This window comes from Rhinatrema bivittatum, chromosome 16 (genome assembly GCF_901001135.1).
Source record: "Rhinatrema bivittatum chromosome 16, aRhiBiv1.1, whole genome shotgun sequence".
Classification (NCBI taxonomy): Eukaryota; Metazoa; Chordata; class Amphibia; order Gymnophiona; family Rhinatrematidae; genus Rhinatrema; species Rhinatrema bivittatum.
In genome coordinates this window covers 16,650,480-16,675,225 of record NC_042630.1, presented here as the reverse complement: position 1 = coordinate 16,675,225, position 24,746 = coordinate 16,650,480, and the positions used below count along the sequence as shown (strand labels likewise).

Below are 24,746 nucleotides of genomic sequence, written 5' to 3'. Positions count from 1 at the left end.
TGCTAGCAAATCCTTCCAGGACATGAGCTGAGTACCTGGATTGGCCACTGTTGGGAACAGGATGCTGGGCTTGATGGACCCTTGGTCTGACCCAGTATGGCATGTTCTTAGGTTCACATTATCAGGCTGGAGGAAAATTTGGGCAGAAAACACCTTTTTAAATAAACATCTTGTTTGTGATCCAACAATACAGCAACTTGGCTTTAACCTTCCGTGTAGCAAGTGAACAACCCTTAATTGGTTACTGATTAGACGTGGCTAACATGGCCACCTGCTGTATAAGCACTAGCAGCACCTAAAATATTCTGGAGTTGCACCTACTTTTGGGCCTTGAACTGGTTGAAGGATTTGGAACTATGGCTATGATATAAATGTGGATGTTTAGTATTAATGGGCTATTTCAGCAAATGGGATGGAGGCATATAGATCACAAATCAGGAGATGTATCTCAGGCTTAGGAACCCTATCGCAGTGTTATTTCCGAAAAATTACTTAAACCACTTTGGGTCAAGGAGATTGCAACCATGTGAATAACTTCTGGATGCTTTTTGTGCTGCGTAACCAGTTCTCATTGCCATATCATTAAGTTTCCCCTTCTTGTGATCACCCTTCTGGATGAATACTCTGAACCCTCCATAAGTAAGAGAGAAATCCATAGCAGTGTGGAGAAACACCTGTCACTTTAATCAGTCATCAGAATTTTAGCAAGCCTCAGAGTGATCAGGATGAATTTAATTAAGTTTTGTGTTGACAATTCAGCTGGAGTCAGATCCTCCTCTCTCTCCTCGGGATACTTATCCTGTTATTTTCTGACATTATCCTTGCCCATACAAACTGTTTGGGGAAAACAATCTCTCCATACACAACAATTATGGAACGAGCCATGATTGTAACCAGCTGCTCCATACCGCATAGGATCCTTTCTGAGAGACGAGGACTATATTAGGGGCATTTACCTTGGCAATCAGAGCGGAGATGAGTGAAGGCAAGATCAAGACTCAGAGAGGTCATAGAGGCTGAAGATGAGAAACACAAGTTATATGTCTTCATATAAGCCTCAGCCGTATCTCATTATACCCAGCAGGATCATCCATTTGTGCCTTAAAATTTCCTGTGACTGGCTGCAGTAACCTTTTTTTATCTGGTGACTTTCAGTGTATTTAATAACTAGTCATAGACTGTTACATGTTGGTGTTCACTATTGTTTTATTCTTCTGTGTGACCTGTTGCTGGCGAATGCTGCTTAAATCATAGTGATTTCTGAGAAGTGTTCAGGCAAGCTTTATTTCTTATCTGTGGAAAGGATGTTCCACTGGGTTCTTAGCTCCCTACTGCCAAAGAGAGCCACGTGTGTCTCTCTCTGCCAGAAGGGTATACTATGCCTGTTCCTGTGCTGCCTGCTGCCGACATCTGTGTCCCAGATGATGGTGCCGCAGTGTCGCCTCCCTGGGTCCGAAGCGACTGGTTTCTTGAGAGCTGGCGACATGCTGATCGGGGGCATCTTCCAAGCTCACCTTGACAAGGTCTACCCTGATACCTCCTTCAGAGCAAAACCTGCACAGATCATCTGTCAAAGGTAACGTTCGGTGTGTTACTTTCTGTTCCATGAGTTTGTTCCTTTTCTCTTCCATCAGGTACTGAGCGGAGGTCTGACCTCATGTAGCTCTTTTCATTTGCAAGAAGTTCTGCCCAGAATTAACAGAGCCTATTTTTCAGGACAAATACACACACACACACACACACACACACACACACACTCATACATGTCCGCAATCTGTGCATATGGATCAATTCAAAAAAAGAACACCCCTGTCAAAATCCTCATGTCTCACCAATGTATCCTGAAGAATCTGGTGAAGATAAACACAAAACACGCATACAAATCTCATAAGCCTTAGTCCCTTTGGAAAGTATTCAAAAAAGTTATTGTGTTACGATAAAGTCTTCACATGGTCTGGGTACGTAGATGATCAGTGACATCCACCTTGAATGCTAGTAGACACTCCCTTGCGCAGCGAAAATAAACAGCAAAAGCTCACTCTGCATTTTGCCTGTAGTTGATGTCATAGACATACGGACGGCTATATGGCCAGTGATTTCAGATGTCTGATGACTCCAACTGAAAGGGAAAAAAACTGCCCGAGTCACTGCATCCTGTTTTGACTGTGCAGTTACTGGTAAAATGGGGTATATAACTAAACAGGATTAGGAAGAGAGTTGGACTTCATGGTTAAGTTGCACAGAGGCAACTCTAAAGGCTGCCTATTTTGAATGAATTAAACAAGGAATGTCTCTTGTCTGTTCAGATTACATTTCCAGTTTTATCAGTGGATACAAAGTATGGTTTTTGCTATTGAGGAGATTAACGGGGACCCGGCTCTCTTACCCAACATCACCTTGGGGTTCTGGATTTACGACTCCTGTGTTGCACTGCAGCGGACCCTGGAGGGGACTCTGTGGATGCTGTCAGGGAGAGGGGAGCCTGTTCTGAATTACCGGTGCCAAAGCAACCAGACGCTCGCTGCTGTTGTCGGTGAATCCGGCTCAACGCGCTCTGTCCTTATGGCACGGTTACTGGGTCTGTACCGCTATCCTCAGGTAGGTGTGTCACATGCTCTCTTGCATTATGAAAATGAGGTCATTGTATTAATGTTCTTTTAAAGTGCAAAAAACTAGTCTTTGAGATTCAGACAGATTCATATTAACCTCTCTGGAACTATATAATGATGATTGTTGGTATTCTGAATTATATTGGGCCATCTTCATTGAACCTTGTGAAGCTCGTTGGCTTCTCAGCGAGCCAGCGTAAGACTGAGCCATAGGGAATCATTCACCCCCAGAGTCAGTCACTATGTCACTGCACTATGCTGCTGCACTATGTGGAATATTTACCCTAAAGCCAGCACTATAATGCTGCATCATAAATATTATGTACCAGGCGCTGTGCTGCTGAAGCACGGCGGTCACGGAAAGGAAAGCATTGTGTTCAGGGAAGATTAGTGTTGTCTGAAGCCCAATGATCCCGAGGTTTACTGCTTTGAAAACAAGTCCTTATTTCTGTGAACAGTAATGAAACCAGTGATAATTTCTTAACAGATCAGTTATTTTGCCACGAGCCCCTTCCTGAGTGACCGGACCCAGTTTCCGTCTTTCTTCCGGACCATCCCTAATGACAACTTTCAGTCCCAGGGGCTGGCTCAGCTGGTGATCTACTTTGGTTGGACCTGGGTTGGGCTTCTGGCAACAGACAACGACTATGGCCAGCAGGGAATACAGATTATAAAGCAGGAGCTTGTCAAGGCTGGAGTTTGCATCGCTTTCTCGAAAACTGTTCTTACCAGCCTTCCCAACAGGAATTCATTTAACATTGTCCAGGCAATCAAAAACTCTACAGCAAGCGCTATCGTTGTCTTCTGCACCATCTCCGACTTGATCTCTGTGATGGATGAGGTGGTGAGGCAGAATGTGACCAGGAAGATCTGGATAGCCAGCGAGGCTTGGTCCACATCACCTCTTCTTTCCCAAAAAAAGTATGCAGTGCTCTCTGGCACCATCGGGTTTGCGGTTCAAAGCAGGGAGGTGCCAGGTTTTAAAGAGCACCTCAGCAGGGTTCACCCCGCCAGAGCCCCAGAGGATATCTTTCTGGGAATGTTCTGGGAGGAGGCTTATGGGTGCAAGTGGCCAGTCCAGGAGACCCTCCTGAAGCCCTGGGCTAATGGCACTAAGCCATGCACAGGGCATGAGAAGCTGAGCAGCCTCCAGAGCACCTACGCTGCCGACACAGACTCCAGGACCACTTACATAGTTTACAACGCGATTTACGCCATTGCACGTGCTCTGCAGGGCCTGAGCTCCTGTCAGCAGGGGGAAGGACCCTTTCTGCATGGGACCTGTGCCAATGCTGATGAGTTCCATCCCTGGCAAGTAAGAACAAATGTTGCCTTGAATTAGAATGTACAATGAATACCCAGAGAAGGGGGTAGAGATGCAGCCTATTTCACACACAGGTTTGGAAATTCAAAAGGCTTAACCAACTAGCGCTGTGACTTAGCTGGATAACACCGATTGTCAATGCTAATCACCAAATTTTAGATGGGCAACCTCCAGCAGTCCTAAATGGAGCCAGTCACAATCTGAGTGACTAGATTTAGAAACTAAAATTTTCAGCTGAAAACCCCTAGCTAGTTAGGTTTGGCTGAAAATTTACCATATCGTCAGTGACTCTTCAAAAATTGACCCCACTGTGCATACTTTCCAAGCCCTTCCCATTTCTAAGGTCCTTCTTCTTCCATACATACCACTGGTCTAGTTGCAATTACATGCCTTGCTCTAAATAGCACTAAATCTATTCAACTTTGGCATTACAGTAGACATTTTGGAACATTGCAGCATTACAGTAGTAAAAAGGAGTGGGCTGGCTTATAAAAACCATATCCTTAGAAATGTCCCCAAGTAGCACACGCTAGTTGGAGTTTGTACATTTATGAGGGAATGATAATCAGGTGTTGAGACAGCCTGAAAATCTCTGCTCTATTGTGAGAGAGGGAGCCCTTGTTGCTGTGGCATAGGTGAACCTACGAGGCCTTTGCCAAAAGCTGGCGAATGCACCCTGATGGATGACAGACTGGAGCTTCACCTATACCAGCCACCTTCCCCACAGATTGAGCCCTCCACCATCTTAGGGACTTAGATGGGTCCCTAAGACGGTGGAGTGAACAAGAATCCAGAGGTATGCCGGGGTCAGGCCAGGCAGCAGACTGGAGAGACGAGGAACAGGCCAATAGTCAGGGCGGGAGGCAGACAAGTGTAGACAGGATGCAATGCAAAGGGTCAGGTTTAGGCAGCACCTGGTCAGGAGGCAGTGCAGGTCAATACCAGGATGGCTGAAGACACATGAGAGTCATTGGATGATACTGAGATGAGGAGACAATGCTGGATGAGGCAGCTGGGCAAGGCAAGGCAAGGCTGGATGAGGAAGACTGGGTAAGGCACAATCAGGGATACAGGACAGTCAGGAATGCAAGACAATCAGGAGCAACATGCTCTGCTTCTCAGGCAGGTGACCTGTTGCTGAGGTGCCGAGGGTTCCCAGAGTGTTTAAATGGCTCCAGGGCCTGACATCATCGGAGCACATCTCAAGCAGTTTCCCTCTGCAGAGCCTAGATATTGTGCACAGGTGTGTGCACACACCTGTGCACACACCTGTGCACAGGTGTGTGCACAGGTGTCCCAGAAGTGGGCAATGCACAAGAAGCCTTATGGTAGCGGGGATTCTACTGACACCCTGACACGGGAGAGAGGTGCGGCAGCTTCCAGGCCATGTCAAGAGCCAGGGTATGGTTGTGGTAAGTAATGCTGATTATGGGCAGGTCCTGTGATCGGTGAACGTACATCTATAGTCTAGAATAGGGGTTCTCAACCCAGTCCTCAGGACACACTTAGCTAGTCAGGTTTGTCCTGAGGACTGGGTTGAAAACCACTGGTCTAGAAGAGATCAGATCAGGGTGGCCAACTCCAGTCCTCGAGAGCCACAAACAAGCCAGGTTTTCAAGGATATCCACAATGAATAAGCATGAGATAGATTTCCCTGCACATTAATTGTGGATAGCCTGAAATCCAGGCCTGTTTGAGGCTCTCAAGGATGGAAGTTGGCCACTCCTGGATTATATGCATCAGAGAAGAGCTGCATAATTTTAAGAGAGAGCAATGCTGGCTCAGAATCTGAGCTTAAACGTCTACATTGATATGGTTAGACGTAAATAAATAATCCATATCCTGAAGACAATGTGCATCCCACTCTTTCAATTACAAGTACATGGTTAGAAAGTGCCTTTGGAAGTGTTGGAATAGAAGTTCCTATATTAGGGAGGAGGGGTGGGGAGGGGTGGAGTAGAAGATGACCAAAACACTACACTTTAGAAACTGATTATCAGAGGAATTTATTACTTCCATGGTCTGCAGTATTAGTGCATGGTAACTGGAGAATTTTCACACCCTCAGTCTACATCTGGAAGATCAAGGGCTATTTTCAAAGTAAAAACCTTATTATTCTGTCTTTCTCCCCTTTAGCTTCTTCACTATGTTAAGAATGTACGTTTTCAAAACAAAATTGGGGACGAGGTGTTTTTTGATAGCAATGGTGACCCTCCAGCTAGATATGAGATCATAAACTGGCAGCTGAGTCCTGAGGGCACCATCAGTCATGTGAAGGTGGGCAGCTACGACTCCAGTGCCCCTCCAGGCCAGAACCTGATCATCAATGCCAGTGCTATCATGTGGACTACTGGGAAAACAGGGGTATGGTATCAACACATGTATTCATCTTTGTTTTGATTGATTTTGAGAATTTTGTATCATACAGATGACTATGACAGGAGGTACAGTATGGAAAAAAAATTCATGTTTAGCTATATAGTAATATTCATACTTTAATGGCAAGTTATCCTTCCTGATCTATTAGATCTATTATTAACCTTGTTTATTATTAGGACTGATCTTCAGTACAAGTCCTGGTCAATGCTGCTTTTGACAACAGCCATGAAATGGCACCACAGTTGCGCACGCTCACCAATTCTGACATCTGTAAACTAAGAGAACCATATTAAAGTAAATACTGACGACGTGATCAAATAGATAAGCACTTACTCCGAAATATGAGGGAGACACTAAACCACTATAAACTCAGACGGGCGGATTTTAAAAGCCTTGCTCGTGTAAATCCGTCCTGCTAATTTTCAAAGAGGGCTTACACCCTGAAGTCCTAAGTGCGCTGTTATAAAATTGGGGTCCCTATGAGCAACTGCAAAAGAATGACTGTTTGAATAGGAATTATAGTTAATTCACATGTTTTGTGCGCAGATCCCACTCTCGGTGTGCAGCCGCAGCTGTCCCCCTGGCTACAGAAAAGTGGCTTTGGAAGGACAACCCATCTGCTGCTTTCAGTGTGTCCCATGTTCCTTGGAGGAGATTTCCAACCAGACTGGTAAGCAGATGAGTGACATAACAACATTGTAGATGTCAACAGCAAAAAAAACTATTTGGTCCAACTTATCTCCCTGGTTGCTCCTGTCTACATTGTTCAAGCTAAGGATTTCTTCCAGTTTTCAGCCATTCAGTTTTGACCACCTACACTGCTGTAGCTCTGGTCCTCTCCATTCTTTTCCTGTATTATCACACACCGTGACTGGGATATCGCCCAGCTCTCAGTTGTATAAACTTGCCGGCTATATAAAATACAAATTAAAAAACAAAACAAAAAAAAAACTTGCCGGCAATATTCAGACATAATTGGATAGAGTTGAATGGTAAATGGCTAAAGGTAGCCAGATTACCCTAGGGATGTTTATCCCGTTGAATATCCTGGATGACTTAGCCACTCACCAGTATTCTGAATATTGGCCTCTTAATCGGTAACTGGCCAAAGGATTTTTGTACTCCTCATATGAGATATTACTCTCTTTTGAAGCTCAGTTTCCAAACCCTTCACTGTCCCTGCAGTTTTTTCAAAGCCGTTTCATTTTTTCCACCTCTCCCAGTGCATCTACCTGTTACAGGGTTTTTTTTCTTTTGTTTTCTGCAAACACAAAAATACAGGAATAATATAAACCAAAGAATTATAGAGCTCAATAAGGTTCTTGCTAATTTCATTTTTCAGACTCTGTTGAGTGTTGGAAGTGCCCATCTGATCAATGGCCAAACTCCAAGCAAGATCAATGTGTCCCAAAGTCAATAGTCTTCCTCTCCTATGAAGAGCCATTGGGAGCCTTCTTGGCAGGAGCCAGCATTATTTTCTCTCTCTTTCCTGTTGCCTCCTTGGGACTCTTCATCTGCTACAGGGACACACCTATTGTCAAAGCCAACAACCGCAGTCTCAGCTATCTCCTGCTCCTGGCCCTCACCCTGTGTTTTCTCTGCTCGCTGATTTTCATTGGGTACCCCAGCCTGGGAAAATGCCTCATCAGACAAGCTGTCTTTGGCATCAGTTTTTCTCTTTGCATCTCTTGTGTGTTGGCCAAAACCATCATGGTGGTCATTGCTTTCCACGCTACCAAACCAAATAGTGACTTCAGGAAATGGGTGAGACCCCAACTGTCCTATGTGGTCATTAGTACTTGTACTCTGATTCAGGTTCTTGTGTGTATCTATTGGTTACTGTTCTCACCTCCTTTCTCAGATTATAATATCCAGACTCAACCTGGAACAATAACAGTTGAATGTAATGAGAGATCTCCCATTGCTTTCTGGTGCATGCTGGGCTACCTTGGGATTCTGGCTACCATCAGTTTCATAGTAGCCTTCCTAGCTAGAAAACTTCCTGACAGCTTCAACGAGGCAAAATTTATCACCTTTAGTATGCTGGCATTCCTCAGTGTGTGGCTGTCTTTTATCCCGGCCTACCTCAGCACCCGCGGCAAATACATGGTTGCCATGGAAATCTTTGCCATCTTGTCTTCTAGCTCTGCTTTGATGTCTTGCATCTTTTTCCCCAAATGTTACATCATATTGATGAGGCCTGAGATGAACACTAAGGGGCACTTGATGGGGAGGGGTGCAGGTCCCAGCAAGCAAAATCATTACATTTATTTTGGATAGATGGGGGAGGGGGGTGAAGGGTGATTTGATTTTGTATTGTACACCACCTAGAGGTTTTCATATGAAATGTTATATCAAATTAAATAAATAAATAAAAGAATATAAGTATATGATCTATCAGAACTTCCCAGTATTTATAATCATCTCTTCCTTATTACTATACTGGATGTATAATTACTGTGTTTGTTGTCTTATAAAGCTACAAACTCTGTTATAGTAGAAGGACTACAGTTTTTCTCATATGAGAAATAATTTAAATATTGGCTTGGCATTTGTATTATATCAGTTATTTCAGGAACACAACACATTGTATATGTGATACACTCATTGTTTTAGCTATACAGCTATTCCTGCGTCTGTCTCCAGTTCCTGTGCCTGAAGAATTGAAGAGATGAAGACTAGGACGCTGGACTGAAGACACTCTCCTCCTGTGCTACCCCTTACTTACCTGCCCTGCCTATCTTTCCCGCCTTCTCTTTGGACGGAATACCCGGTATTGACCTTGGCCCGATCTTGGGCTCGCTTGACCTCTGCCTGCCACTGATCACATCCTGCTTCTGGATATTCTTGTCTGCTGCCTGCCAGTGACCGCAGCCCGTCTCCAGACATGCCTGGCCTCCATTTTTGTCAACCCCCTCTACCTTAACAAACCTCTTTGCCATTGGCAGAGGCCCCCACCTAAAACCCCTTCCGGCAACAAACACCCAAGGGCTCAACCGGAGGGGAACGAGGGCTGGTAGAGGCGAAGCCACAGCTGGGCCTCTGCTTCATCTGGGTCCTGCCTGCCAATGGAGGGGACCTGCAGGACTCCTCCCTCCTCCTACAATGGAACATACCTGGATAACTATTCTGCTTAATATACCTGGTTAACATTACCAGAGTGAAGTTACCTGGGTAATTTTAGGGCAGTATTTCTTGCACTGGCTGGAAAGCAATGAATAACAGCGCTCAGCGGCAAAAAATGTAACCATGCCTCCTGAGCACCTTGATCACTACCTTTTTTTTAAATCTGGTTAAATTTTATTTGGGTAATAAGTTATTCACACAAAATTTAGCTGGTCACCAGGGGGCAGGGATGTGGGAATATTCAAATCTCGGGTGTTGTCTGGGTGACTTGAAAAGCTCTGCAGACAAACCCTTTGAATATCGACCTCTTGACCTATCAAGCGTGACATCTGTCATGTCTAAGCCGCATCGCCGCCCCTGACAGGGTCCTACTGAGTTGAACTTAATAACAGAGACGTTTGGGAGGTGCACAGACAGTTTTTTTGCTCTTTTTTTTTTGTTTCACTTGTGGTTTGTTTAGTTTCTTTTCATTTATTTATAATGAAAAAAGGAAATGAAAGAAAATTTTGAAAAGAAAAAAACAAAACAAAAAAATGTCAAGGCCTATCAGAGAAAAACAACAACAACAAAAAAAGCCCTCCTCTCGGGCTTCTCCACTGACCTCCGCACTCCTCTGAACCCTCAAGCCATTTGTTTCTATCCCTTCATGGGGCAGGAGGCATCCCTGGTCACTCCAGCCCTACCAGAAGTAGGCTTAGAAATGGTGCCTGCAGACCGAGGCCTAATTTTCATTCCATGTTTTGTTTCACAGAGTATTCAATCCACTTCACGTTGGCATAAGATTCTCGGAAACACTACAGCATCTTTTCTGATGTTAGATAGAGATTGTAAAATTATGTGGTGGTGATAGTGGGGGGGGGGGGGGGGGGGGGGGAAGGGCAGAGATGGCGTGCTAATTGGGTTTTGGGTTGACCAAAACCCAATTAGCAAGCCATAACTAGCTTCTTTATTAGAGTTGATTTTGCCAGCCTGAACACCTCCATGACCTGCAAAGTCCTGTCAGTACCTGAATGATTTAATGAAACGAGTCAAGTAAAATATTCCTGCGCTCCTGTCCCTTCAGCTTCTTTGCTGGGTGAAGAATGCCAATTTTAAATATCAAACTGGTGAAGGGGTGCTTTTTGATGGTAGTGGCGAACACCCTAAGCACCGTATGACATTGTCAACTGGAAGCGGAGTCCCGAGGACACCATCAGACATGTGAAGGTGGGCAGCTCCTACTCCCATTCCCCCTCCAGGATGGAACCTCATCTTCTTCAATGCCAGCACTCTCCTTTGGCCAGGGGATAGCACAAAGGTGAAGTATGAATGAGTTCATTATAGTATTGATATTTGAACAAGCACCGTGACCAGGGCAAATCTTGTGTGTAGATTTATACAATAGCTACCTGTGCAATGTAAAAAGACACCATGCGGAAATTTATTTATTTTATTTATTTATTTTGTTTTATATACCGGCAACCGTTTGCACATCGTGCCGGTTTACAGATAACTTACAACCAAGGATATATAGGCAAAGCCTTTACATGGAACATTGAGTAACATAAACAAAGTAACATAGTAAATAACTATAAAGGTAAAATACAATAAATGAGTAGATAAAGGAGGGGAGGGATAGGGGTGGACGAGACAAAGGATAAGGGGAGGGGGAATGGTGGGTGGATACATAAGGAGAAGTTATGTACAGGGGTACCAGGAACAATTTATGTGTACACAGGTTATATACAGGGGTACAAGGAACAATTGATGTGTACACAGGTTATATACAAAATTGTATAAGCGCAGGATGACAATAGTTGAAGAGGGAAGATGTAAGCGGATGTGCTGAGTGGCAATTTTTTAGGTTTGTAGTTCCTTAGGGGGGGAGGGTGTAGGGTGTAGGTCCTGTGGTGGGGTGTTGGCGAGAGATGGTGTGTGGGTTATGGGGTTAGAAGGAAATGATGATGATTTGGAAATATGGGCCAGTTCATAGAATGCACAGATCACTCAATGAGAATCTGGGCTTTTTGTAGACTTGGAGCAGCTGAGGTTTCTATAGTTGTCAGCTGACCTTAAGGGGCAAATTTTCAATACCTTGAATGGCAATTAGCTAAAATTGCAATATATGCGTCCTAAGTTTCCAGTTAGAAGTGTAATAAATGTTTGATCCAATGATTTAGGTGTCTAAGAGCAGTTAGTTAATGTAGATGTGCAACCAGGATATGCATGGGTATTTCAATATGTTATATGCTTAAAACATACACACCTTACATATGCATGAATGTAAACTTCTAACTGTGTACACCATTTAGGTTTATATGTTTGTAGGGACTGTGCTCAGAAATGTCTATTGTACAATGACCAAAGATGATCATTATCTAGTAAATGAGAATCAAGCTCAGCACCATGGACAGCAGCCCATATTCAATGTGCTGTATAAGAATCAGAAGGTTGCATATTCCAGAGAATGAAAAGCTTAGGGATAAGGTGCCATCACATGAAGCTAAAGAGAGGAAGGTTCAATCAGAGCATGAGAAAATCCTTTTTCATTGAGAGGGTGGTGGACATTTGTTCCAGCGGAGGTGGTAGGAGCCAAAACCACACCATCATATATCACCAGGGTGAGCCTCATCTGCAGTTTATCAAATTTTCTTTCTATAAAGATCATCTTAATATTTCATGGAATTTGCAAGTAAAATTAATTTTTCATAGCATTCTTCTTTTATAGAAAGCTCCATTCATTTGCAATATAGTATATGGACTCCTTACTAACAGCGGCATACTAAGTAGGTGCAAAGGGGCTGGTCTGCCCCAGATGACAACCAGGAGGGGGAGCTATTGGGAGGGTTGAAATCAAAAGCAGCCTGAAGAAATGAGGCCCTGGTGGCCTATGGCCCAAAGAATGAAGATGCCCAGTGGGGCCACAGTGGAACCCATCCCACTGCGGCCCAAAGAAAAGAGGAGGCCCATGGGGGTCATGGTGGAGCCACCATGGCCTGAAGAAAGAAAGGGCTGCAGCAAAACCCATCATATACAGCCCAAAGAAAGAGGAAATGGAAGATCCCATCCTACCACGGCCCAAAGAAAGAGGATGTAGAAGATCCCATCCCTCCACGGTCCAAAGAAAGAGGAGGTGTGGCATTGTTAAGCTAGGCTCCTAAACTCAGCTTTCAAAAATCAGCCTGTATGTGGCTTATGTGGCCTGTTTATTTTGCCTTGTTTTACTTATACAGGAAGGGTGGTTTTTTGGTGGGGAATTTTGGGCTAGACAATGTAAGACTTTTAGCTTCCTGTTGGCAGTAGTTTGCATTAATGATGGGTTGCATTCAGTTTGGGGAATTATCTACTATTTATTTTTGGTGGAGCTGTACATTTAAAAGTTTGATTTATAATAAGAAAAAGATTGAAACATATATCAACTTTTGGAAATCGTAGCATGGCTGTATTCTGCTTTAGCAATACGACAAGGGATTTAATAATACAGAGAGAATAATCACAAGTAAAGTGGCTCAGGTCTTCTGGGATTGGAATCTTCGGAGGGTGGGACACTTGGGTGCAGTGATGCACCAATGTCAATTCTGCTGTGTAATAAGTGATGCAGATGATAAATTTCCTCGCAATTACAGATTAATTAAGGTAGGAGTGATTAGTACAATCAGCTATCTCCTGGGGAGACAGGATCTCTCGGCACAGATCAGCTCTATAAAGAGGGTCATTTCACTCAATGGTTAGAGGTTGGAGAGGATGAGGTTGGGGGGGAGTCAGGGAGTCTGAGGCCAAAACGCAGAGATGGGGGTCTCAGACAGGTTTCCGTCCTCGTTTCAACCTCTCCACACCTCAGCCAGGATGGTCCATTTCAGTACCGTTTGTTATACATAGTGGCTTCTGGGAAGGCGTTTCATCGACTCTTGTTTCTTATCCATGGGGAAGATGTTCCTTCAGGTTCTTGGACACCTCCTGATAAAGGGAGTTGTGCACACTTCCCTCTGTCAGAAAGGGGTTCTGTGCTTACTCCTGTCATGCCTGATGCCGCTGGCTGTGTCCCTGATATTAGAACCAGGATGCAGCCTCCCCAGGTCCGAGTTGGCTGGATACTCGCAAGCTGGCGACGTTCTGATCGGGGGCATTTTCCAAGCTCACTCCGACAAAGTCTACCCTGAGACATCCTTTCGGGCGAGACCTGAACCGATCATCTGTAAAGCGTAAGATTTTTTTTTTTTTAAATAAATTGTTTACTACGCCATCTTATACCTTTTCTCTCTGAGCTCTTGCCTTTCCTCTGCCATCGGGGAATGGGTGGTACTCCTTTCATCTAAATGGGAAACTCAAAGAGCTTTACTGTTATTGCACTGCAGAAACATATATACAACCACCTTTGGTGTGGAAAGTGTGAGCCACATTAAACTTTCAGTACAAGTGAGAAGAGATTTTAAGTATCCTTCTATTACAAAAGTCCCTTTGAAAAACTGGAGTTGTCATGTGGCCTGCATGGGTGCTTGCTCTAGGTCTTCCTACTCAAGTCTTCTCAATAAATGAATAAGTGTTCCTGCTGTCTACAAATACAAGGGGAAATTTTAGATATGCATGCAAATTAGCCTGCACAGGTTATACCCTGCAAAGAGCAGGTGCAACTTTGCGTGGGTGGGTTTCTGCGTACTCTTAGGGATAATTTTCAAAGTGAACCATGCGTGTAAGTTTGCTTTGAAGATTGACATAACTGATGTGATCTGGCAATGCGTAAGTTGCACAGGTTGTTATAAAATCACCCTGAGTTACTGCACAGTGGCAATGGAAGGGAAAGCTCACTCTATAATCTGCATGCCAGTAGAGAGCAGTACAGCCATTACCAGGTCACACTGCCCACAGAGAAGAGACATCCCAGCATTTGTGCTCTGCAGTTACTGAGTGTGATTTTTAGGCAACTTAAGGTCTGACACATCCTGATTTGTATCATCAGCTGCTCATGCCACACGAATTGAACAAGGGAATAGATGGACTCTCTCTTGTGATGTTCAGGTTGAACTTCCAGCGTTACCAGTGGATGCAGAGTATGGTTTTCACCATTGAGGAGATTAACAGGGACCCAGGCCTCTTACCCAACGTCACCCTGGGGTTCTGGATTTATGACTCCTGTATTGAGCTGCAGCGGTCACTGGAGGGTACCCTGTGGGTACTGTCAGGAAGAAGGGTGCCCATACTGAACTACCGGTGCCAAAGCAACCAGTCTCTCGTTGCTGTCATTGGTGAGTCCGGTTCCACACGTTCCATTGTCATGGCACGATTACTGGGTCTCTACCACTACCCTCAGGTAGGTGTATCTTGCAATCTGTGTTAAGACAATGAGGTCATCCTATCCATGAATTTTTTTTTAGAAAAGTCAAATATTTAACTTAGCATGCTTTGCACAAAACACTGCGAGGTTCACATTCAAAAGATTTATGTACGTAAAAATGGCTTTTGCCTGCATAAATCTGGCTCTTTAAAAATATACCCCATTTATCTAAATAACTTTGTCCGTAGAAAAACGTTTTGTGCAGACAGAGTTATCCAGACAAAAGGGGCCTGTGGCTGAAAGCATGGTGAGGGAGAGCTGACACATTCAGCCGGATAGCGCCATATTGAGCGCTACCCATCTAAATTTGTGTGGACGAGTCGGTCCTTACAAATAGCAGGCCTAAAGTTATTCAGATAACTTTGCTGGGTAATTGTACTTGGATATTTAGTGTAAAACTTGTTCTGCTGAATATCTGGATAACTTATCCGCTTGCTGGCAAGTTGAATGTGGATATCTAGGTCTAAAAGTGGTGAGGAGTTGCAGCTGTGTGACTGATTTTCATGAAAGAAAATTTGAGAGCTGGTTTTCCATGTACCCATTGGCCCAGTAATGGTTCTGAAGCTACATGGCCCTCATAAACTACCATATTGGACGGAACAGGACAAGGGCTGTGCCGCTGAATATACCCTGCTAGCTAGCTGGATATGTTTATCCAGCTAACTATCCAGACCGCACAGCAGCTGAAAATGGACCCCTGATTTCTGTCAGTAGGCTTTCCTCAGTGCTGGACCAACCAGATGAATGGTGCGGTTGACATTTGATGCCGGAGGTCATTGCCTAAGCTGCCTACGTGCATATCCGGGCCTGACTGTTTTTTCCAGCTACGTGATTGTTAAGTTCTGTTGCTGTGTGGTTGGATTGGCATCTGCTTTTCTTTTTAGCAAGGCTCATCAGGTCTGCCCCTTTTCTCTTCCCGTTGTACTGTCATGGATCCTATTTCATGTTTGCTTACACTTCCCTGCAGCTAGGGGTCATCTGAGCCTACCTCAGGCTTTCTTGAATTCTGTTACTGCCTTTGCCTAAACTCATCCTGCAACAGACTATCCCTTCCTTGAAGAAATGTTTCCTGATGTTACTATCAGTCTACCCTCCTCCTGCCTCATCTCAACATAACATAACATAACCCTCTTGTTCTAGAACTTTCTTTCCACCGTAAGATGCCTTTTGTGCATTATTTATACCTATCATAGCGACTTCTCCCTTCCCCCTGATAGTCACTTTTCAGCTCAAAATCCATGGCGATGTAGGTAATCATGTCCAGATTAGGGCTATCAATTTACACTAGGTTGACTGAACAGGCTGATCTGGTCCTGATTTTTGCCCTGTTGCATGCATGGAGTTGTAGTTCTGATTGTCTAAGGGAAATCAATGGGACAATCAGAAGTACAAATCCATGCTTGCAACTGGGAAAAACCAATACTGGATCGGCCTGTTCAGCCAATCTGGGGTGAGTTGGCAACTCTAGTCCATATATATTTTTTTGTGTTGTATTAACCTTTTTTAGAAGACACGGCAGAGTGTCTGAATAGATTTTGAAGCAAAAATAAAACATTTTTGATAGGAATGATAATTTAAAATGCAAATTTTGATTTTACCAGGGTTTGCCTTACTGTGGAACTGATCCAAGGTCCATGCCCATGCTTCTAATATTTCTTTGCTTTGCTCTTTTGATATTGGTTAGAGTGTTTTTTATGTACACAAGATGATTATAGGGCAGGACTTCCCAGTCTTGTCCTGGTGACCTAATTACCAGTAGGGTTTTCAGGATACTAATAATGAATATGCATGAGCAAATTTACATATATTAAAGACCCAGTATAGGCAAGTGCATCATACATGTTCATTATGGATATCCTGAAAACCCAACTAGCTCTGGGGTCATAAGGTCGGATTTGGGAGGCTCTGCTATAAGGCAGTCCATTGTAGATAGTTTCAACTAAATCCAGTAGTTACATTCTGAGCCCTGGCATTTATTTTATGTCACTGTCCAGCATAATAATAACTCATCATGTATGTATGTATGTATTTATTTATGCAGTTCTTATATACCGTGAGTCAGAACACATGGTTCTATCTTTACGGTTTACAATATAACTAAAATACCAGTAAGAAGCAGAAAATACAATAAAAAAGATAAAATAAGGGTAATTAAATTAATATTAATCAAGATAAACTAAAAAAACTAAAAGCATCAAGGGGAAAATTTTACCTCTAGCCAGTCACTATAGTGCTGCCTTATGGGAACAACTGGCAAGTGGTAGCTTTCTTCATGAAGAGATAGTGAATGTTAATCAGAGTCCATTGAGTCAAGAATTTTAACTTCTTCCTTTCTCATTAGGACCTTTGCTTTGTGAGTATTGCTGAGAAGGTATAACCATTTCTTAACAGGTCAGCTATTTGTCCACAAGTCCTTTCCTGAGTGACCGGATCCAGTTTCCATCCTTCTTCCGCACTGTTCCTAGCGATGACTTCCAATCACAGGGACTGGCCCAGCTAGTGATGCATTTTGGCTGGACTTGGGTGGGGTTCCTGGCTCAGGACAATGACTATGGCCAGCAGGGAGTGCAGCTAGTCATGAAGGAGCTTGTCAAGGCTGGGGCATGTGTGGCTTTCTCCGAGACCATCTCAACCAGGCTACCCAACAAGAACGCACTCCACATTGTCCGGCTGATCAAAAACTCCACAGCGAATGCTATTGTTGCCTTCTCATCCATCTCTGACCTGGTCCCTGTCATGGATGAGGTGGTGAGGCAGAACGTCACTGGGAAGGTCTGGATAGCCAGCGAGGGTTGGTCCACAGCTTTTTTCCTTGATAAGAACCAATACACAGAGTTCTTTACTGGCACCATTGGGTTTGCGGTCCACCGCAGAGAGATACCAGGCATGAAACAGTTCCTCAGTAACCTCCACCCATCAAGGTCTCCAGGGGACATTTTTATTAGGAGGTTTTGGGAAAAAGCTTTTGGCTGCTGGTGGAAAGAGCAGGAAGCTCACTTGACCAGGTGGGATAACAGTACTAAAGTGTGTTCAGGGGCCGAGGAGCCGGGCAACCTCCAGAGCTTCTACGGGGCTGAAACCGATTCGAGAGTCACTTATAACATTTACAATGCGGTTTATGCCATTGTACATGCTTTACAGGGTCTGAGGACCTGCAGGAAGGAGGCAGGACCCTTTCTGCACAGAACCTGTGCTAATATCGACGACTTCCATCCTTGGCAGGTAAGAACCAACAGTCAGTCGAATTCAAATGATTATTAAACATGAAGAGAAAGAGTACACACACACACATACACACAACTGTGTCATACCTCTAAACTGTTCCAAAATAACATTTATCATCTCTCTGTGATAATGGAATACTTTATCTTCAATTTTATGTCTTGCTCCAAAGAGTATAAAATCCACCTCATGTGGGCATGAGATGCTTGGGAACACTGCAGAATCCTTTCTCAAAAGCTATAAATTACTTATCAAGAACTGCAACCTTGGAAATGTTCCCAGGGAGCACGAGCTTAGTTGGAAATATAAGGATTATGGGTTGGACTGGGGGGAGGGGGAGGAGGGGGAGGAGGCCACCAGGAGGAGGTATAGAACGGGAGATCGTTTCTTAATTTGGTAGCCTGCAAATCTCTGCTCAGCAGCCTGAAGGAGATTTGGTACATTACGGAAAAATTGCATATCTTTAAGAAAGAACAATGCTGACACAGAGAACAAGCTTAAAACAGTAAAACACTGTGTCCTGGACATTCTGTACATTTATACTTTGCCTTACCAATTCCTAAGAATTGCCCTAAGCAGATTACAAAGATTTTCAAAATACAATGAATGCGACTATATTTAATAAAAACACATTTCATAAATACATTTGATAAAAAAAACAACACAAAATAATTCAGTAAAAAAAAAATAGTATTAATTAATACCATATCATACAACTGGAACTCTCTCCCTACTATCACTAGAGAAAAAAGGACAGCAGTGACTTATTAAATCATACAGAAGATATAATTATATTTAAATTTACTAAACCATTCCACAATCCATCGCTTAAATATAGCTGGTGATGTGGTTAGATGCAAGTAAATAATCTGTACCCTGAAAGTAGCTTCCTAAAACACCATGCCTGTAACACTGGCCGAGGATCAGGTGATATAGGTGCTGACTAACAATGCCCAGCGGGAGAACCCTACTAAGGCCACCTCATCACCTGGCACATGCGTCCTATGGTGGGACTGATTGGAGCTTCACCTATACCAGCTGCCTTCCCTGCAGGTTGAGCCCTTGGATTCTGGTGACTGGAAGGCGGGTCTCTAGGGCGAGACAAGAGCAAGAGTCCAAAACCTGGGTGGAGGTCAGGGCAGGCAGCAGTTGAGATGGGCACCCATGGTCAAGCTGGAGGTCAGGGCAGGCAGCAGACATGGAGAATCAGTAGGCAGGCCAGAGGTCAAGGCAGGCAGCAGACATGGAGAGTCAAAGTCCAGAGCCGAGGTCAGAATCCAAGAAGACAAGCCAAAGGAGGAGGAGTCAAGACAAGGCAGAGCAATACAAGACTGAGGCAGAGGACTGGGCAGGGCAAGGATGAGACAAGGCAGGGAGTCAGGAACCATGCAAGAGGCAAAGGCAGGGCTGGAACGCAGGGACACCGGAACACAGAACAAGCAGGAGCAAAGGAACAAGGTAACACGCACTGATGAGCAAGGCACATCAGCAGATCTGTTGCTGAGGCAGGGAACTGTGGGTCTGGAGTCCTCAAATAGGCCCAAGCATGTGACATCGTCCCAGGATGCTGCAAGTCTTTTCCCACCATGGGCCTTTTAAGTGATTTAACGTGCTGTGTGCGCTTGCCTACGGGAGAGCCCGGGATTGTTCTGTGGGCCAACAAAATGTAACAGCACCCCCTTTCCAAAGCATCCTCCGTAGTTTTCTGGGCTCTGGGTTATTAGGGAATCTCTTGTGGTAGTTCTTGAGCAGTGGCTGGCTGGCTGCCAAGGATTTTCCTCAGATCCATAGATTTTCCAAGAAATGAGGTATTGCACTTGGTTTCGGACCCTACAAGTCTAGAATTTCTTGTACCTCAAACTGAGTACCCTCTTCAACTGCAACTTCAGGGTTCTGGAGAGACGCCGTGAGCCTTTTCCCACCGCAGGCCCTTTAAGCGATTAAGCGTGCTGTGAGCGCGTGACCCCTATAGGAGCGCCCGGAGGAAGTGAAGCAGGATAGTGGCATCTAGGCGCTGCATGGCACGTTCCTCAACGTTCCCTCGTCAGCGGTGTCCGTGCCGGGGAGACCCGCTGGGTCTGGGTGAGTGCGGCGGCCCGTGGGACTGTCCCGTGGGCCGCCGGAAACACAACGATGCCATTTTGCCTTTTCTTCTGAATGCACGTTGTCAGAAAGTTCCAGGGGGCAGTGATGGAATTGGCCTTTCAAACACGAAAGGGACGAGGTGGGGAGGGGGAAAAGAGGGTGACCAAAACCCCACATATAAATTCCTCCCATAAACAGATTCCACACCACAGCTGCTCTTGTCAATGCCAATGCCTTTGTGACCCGCAGTATCCGTGCATGCCACCTCGGAGAATGAGAGGGGGATTTCCTCATGTCAGCCCATGAAAGATCCAGGGGAACCTGTTCAAGAAGAAGAAGAAGAAAAAGACAAACAAACCCCTTCTCTGCCCTGTCCTCTTTCCCTTGCAGCTTCTTCATTATGTTAAGAACATCCGTTTTCAAAATAAAATCGATGAAGAACTGTTTTTCGACGGTAACGGTGACCCCCCGGCACGGTACGAGATTGTAAACTGGCAGCGGAGTCCTGAGGGCGCCATCAGGCACGTGACGGTGGGCAGCTATGACTCCAGCGCCCCTCCGGAACAGAGCCTGGTCGTCAACGCCAGTGCCATCCTGTGGCATGGGGCCAGCTCACAGGTAAAACATGGATGGGTTTGCTTTAGGCTGTGCAGTCAAACAGGTAACCATGGCCGGAGCAAATACCATGCAGATTTTTACACAACAGTAAAGCTGCGCGATAATGCATCCCCCTATAAAAGGACACCACGGGACAATGCATTTTGGAAAACATGGGGCAGTTCATGGAATGCAGGAATCGTGCAAGGAGAATCCAAGCTTTTCAGTCTGAGAATAGCAGAAGTTTGTATAATTGGGCAACTGAACCTATGGGGCAAAGGTTCCAAAGGCTTGAATGGGAAACTGGACAGATAAAAGTGCAATGCAAATGTCCTCAGGGTTCAGGCAGATCTGTAATAAAAGTTCTTCAGGCATGTAGGAGGAGTGTGATGGCTAAGTGCAGACATACAAAAAACCCCCCCAAAAAAAAACTGCTTGTGTAGAGACAAGGTCATGTAACTGGAAGCATTGAACCAATTTTCGGTGTGTTGCATGCCCGAATCATCCATGCCTTACTGCACCAGAAGTTGAAACATTGAAATATGTTTGGCGTCAATAGTTCATGTGTCTCCGCTTAAGTATGACCATGGACAATCAGGGCAATTTTCGGGCTGGGCACACAAGCATAAAGTCCATGGGTATGTTTTTTGTTTTTTTTTTTACCCTCAGACTTTACGCTAACTGTCAAAGGGAAAGCAATCTCTGCAGAAATTTGCCCATGTTTTGGAAAGACAAACCTATAACTCCACCCTGCCCCCACCCCCACCCCCAGGGAATGCCCTCGCTTTGCTGCGGGTAAAGCAGTGCAATGAAGTGGCACCACATGCATAACTTCACATGTAGATAGGGTTTAAGCAGTTTTCCAAAACAAAACAACCCCCCCCCCCAAAAAAAAAACATGTCTTTGCAGAAATAGTTTTTCACAATATTGCCTTCTAGAGAAGCGATAATCAAACTGGCTGCATTTCTGCAAGGGGTAGGTTTTTATCCACGGGGCCTGCCAACATAATCAAAGCAAAGCTGCCTGGGAAGTTTTGCCTTATTGCCTCACGAATAAACACCCACACGAATTTGCCCCTGCGTTTTGTGCGGCTACACTTTCGAGGCAAATCTACGCGCCTAGTTTTGGTCATTTAGAATGACACGCGCAGTCGCCTCCCCTGACCTATCTGCAACCTAGAAATGGCTCCACCACCCCACAGTTAAAAGCATCCATGTTATTGACGTAAGCGCATGCTTTTACCCATGCAGAGGGTGGACAATGCTCAAATGGCCCATGGCTTTCACGGTCTCCCTCTGACTGGCAGGGACCACATTCAGCACCATGGTCAGCAGCCATAATTCTGGCAATATTTATTAGGGGTGTGCATTCAGGCCATCATTCAGGCATTTGGCACGTAGGTGTGCGCGTGCCTTGCGGGCTTTACGGTATGTGCACATGGGTATGCGTGTAGGGCCAGATTTTCAAAGGGGTACGTGCGTAAGATACACGTGTACTCCCCAAAAACCTGGCCCAAACTCCCCCTGCGCGCGCCGAGCCTATGTTGAGTAGGCTCGGCGGTGCCCGCAAGCCCCTGGACACACGTAAGTCCCGGGGCTTTCCTGGGGGGGAGGGGGGGCGTGTCGGGGGCATGTCGTGGCCGGCGCGTCATCGAGGGCATTCCGGGGGGCGTGTCGCAGCAGCGCATCATCGGGGGTGTTCCGGGGGCATGGCCGCGGCCTCCGGACCAGCCCCCGACCAGACCATGGTGCACCGGCGGCCGGCCCAGTGCGCGCAAGTTACGCCTGCCTTGTGCAAGGGGGGGTTTAGATAGGGCTGGGGGGGTGGGTTAGGTAGGGGAAGGGAGGAGAAGGTGCAGGGGGGTGGTGTGGAGGGAACGGAGGCAGGCTTTATGGTTTGGTGAGCGCAGGCTGCCGATTTTGGGCAGCCTTGCGCACGCCGACCCTGGATTTTAATGGATATGCGCGGCTACAGGGTAAAATAGAACCTTCTGGTATTCTACTCCTGGGAACCCATCCCCCCTCCCTTATCCATAAAACTTTGGACTTAGCAGGGTTTATTTTAAATTTGTTGACGTGGCACCAGGTCACCACCCTTTCCAAGCAGTGAGTAATCTCCTCAGTGCCCAAGCTCCCATCACTTGCTTCACTGCAGGCCATCATAATCTGCATCACCAGTGCACGATCACTTTACCATGTCAAACGAGTTTTGCTATATCGAATGATGGACCTTATATCACCTGGATCCAGCCTTGTCTGCAGTAAAGCGAGTGTGACAACCCACGTTTAACGTCTCTAGAAATCTATTTATTCCTTCAAGGAATTTCCCCGCTAAGTAAACACTACACACAGTGTTCTGCTTTTAGAGAACGTTGCTCTCTTTTCTTTTTGGGTGTAGCCTATAATCCTACCATGGTCATGCTGCACCTAAGTTTTCAGAGGAAGCGGGAAAGAATCAATGAATTGGCCAAACCTATAGGGAGCAATTTTCAGATATACTCAATGGACTTTAGGTCATTTTCAAAGGATAGTTTCCCTTAGAAAATTATCTTATGTGTTTAAAGTACCCACAGACTTATTATTATTAAAACATTTTTATGTCATGTTATCTAAAATTCTAAGTGGTGAACAAAAGACACAATCATAAAATATATACACTTACTTAGGTAATAAACAACAAGAACAACAAAAAATCTATATAAACATAAGAGACTTAAATCTGCCTTTTTCTGTGGGCAAAAATTTGCTGGAAAATAATATGCCATCAATACAAAAATCAAATCTGTGTGCAATTTTCTCCCCACCCCACCTTCTCCTCATTCCCAGGAACACCTCCTCCTCAATCTGGCTAAACATATGCATTTTATGGATGTCTTAACATGCTCTTTATTTGACTAGATGACCAACATTGTGCATTCACATGTTTTATGCTCAGATTCCACTCTCAGCATGCAGCCCCAGCTGTCCCCCTGGCTACAGGAAGGTGGTAATGGAAGGAAAGCCCATTTGCTGCTTCCAGTGTGTCCTATGTCCCCTGGGGGAGGTGTCTAACCAGACCGGTAAGCAGGTGAAAAGCATTTGTGGCCATGCAAAAGGTCACTTACAAATAGGGTCTAAAAAGAATTGCAGAAACCAATACAGTTCTTGCTAATTTCCTCTTTTAGAGTCTACTGAGTGTTGGAAGTGTCCACCGGATCAATGGCCTAATTCCAGACAAGACCAATGTGTTCCAAAGACTATGGAGTTTCTCTCCTATGAAGAGCCCTTGGGGATCACCTTGGCAGGAACCAGCATTGGCTTCTCTATGGTTCCAGTTGCCTTAGTGGGACTTTTCATCTTTCACAGGAACACACCCATCATCAAAGCCAACAACCGCAACCTCAGCTACCTCTTGCTCCTGACCCTCTCTCTGTGTTTCCTCTGCTCACTAACTTTTATTGGTTACCCCAGCCCGGAGCATTGTCTCTTCAGACAAGCTGCCTTTGGCATCAGTTTTTCTCTTTGTGTGTCTTGTGTGTTGGCCAAAACCATCATGGTGGTCATCGCTTTCAGTGCCACCAAACCCAACAGTAATTTCAAGAGATGGGTGAGGCCCCAAATGACCTATGTGGTCATCAGTGTTTCTACCATCATTCAATTTCTTGTGTGTGTCTCTTGGTTTCTTCTCTTCCCTCCTTTCTTAGAGTATAACACCCACACTCAGCCTGGAAAGATAATAGTTGAATGTAACGAAGGTTCTCCCATTGCTTTTTGGTGTATGTTAGGCTATCTAGGGCTCCTGGCCACCATCAGTTTTATAGTGGCCTTCCTAGCCAGAAAACTTCCTGACAGCTTCAATGAGGCTAAATTTATAACCTTCAGTATGCTGGCATTCCTCAGCGTATGGATATCATTTATCCCAGCCTACCTCAGCACCCATGGCAAATATATGGTTGCCATGGAGATCTTTGCCATTTTGTCTTCTAGTTTTGCCTTGCTCGCTTGCATTTTCTTCCCCAAATGTTATATCATTCTGGTGAGGCCTGAGCTGAACTCAAAGGAAAGTCTGATGGGAAGGAAGAGAGACCACGGCAAGAAAGTTTATGGGATTTAA

The 24,746-nt window shown here is 45.0% G+C and overlaps 2 protein-coding genes across 2 annotated transcripts; both read left to right on the top strand.

Annotated features, from left to right (window-relative positions):
* The first annotated feature begins 1,484 nt into the window (after positions 1–1,484).
* On the top strand, positions 1,485–8,592 carry LOC115077460 (extracellular calcium-sensing receptor-like). Its single transcript, XM_029579752.1, has 6 exons — positions 1,485–1,576; positions 2,307–2,598; positions 3,097–3,924; positions 6,070–6,297; positions 6,859–6,982; positions 7,655–8,592. The coding sequence occupies exons 1-6, from the start codon at positions 1,485–1,487 to the stop codon at positions 8,590–8,592; spliced, it is 2,502 nt and encodes an 833-aa protein (XP_029435612.1).
* Positions 8,593–14,443: 5,851 nt separating this feature from the next.
* On the top strand, positions 14,444–24,746 carry LOC115077459 (extracellular calcium-sensing receptor-like). The gene is made up of 5 exons (XM_029579751.1): positions 14,444–14,725; positions 17,141–17,971; positions 20,447–20,674; positions 23,589–23,712; positions 23,818–24,746. The coding sequence occupies exons 1-5, from the start codon at positions 14,459–14,461 to the stop codon at positions 24,744–24,746; spliced, it is 2,379 nt and encodes a 792-aa protein (XP_029435611.1). The 5' UTR covers positions 14,444–14,458.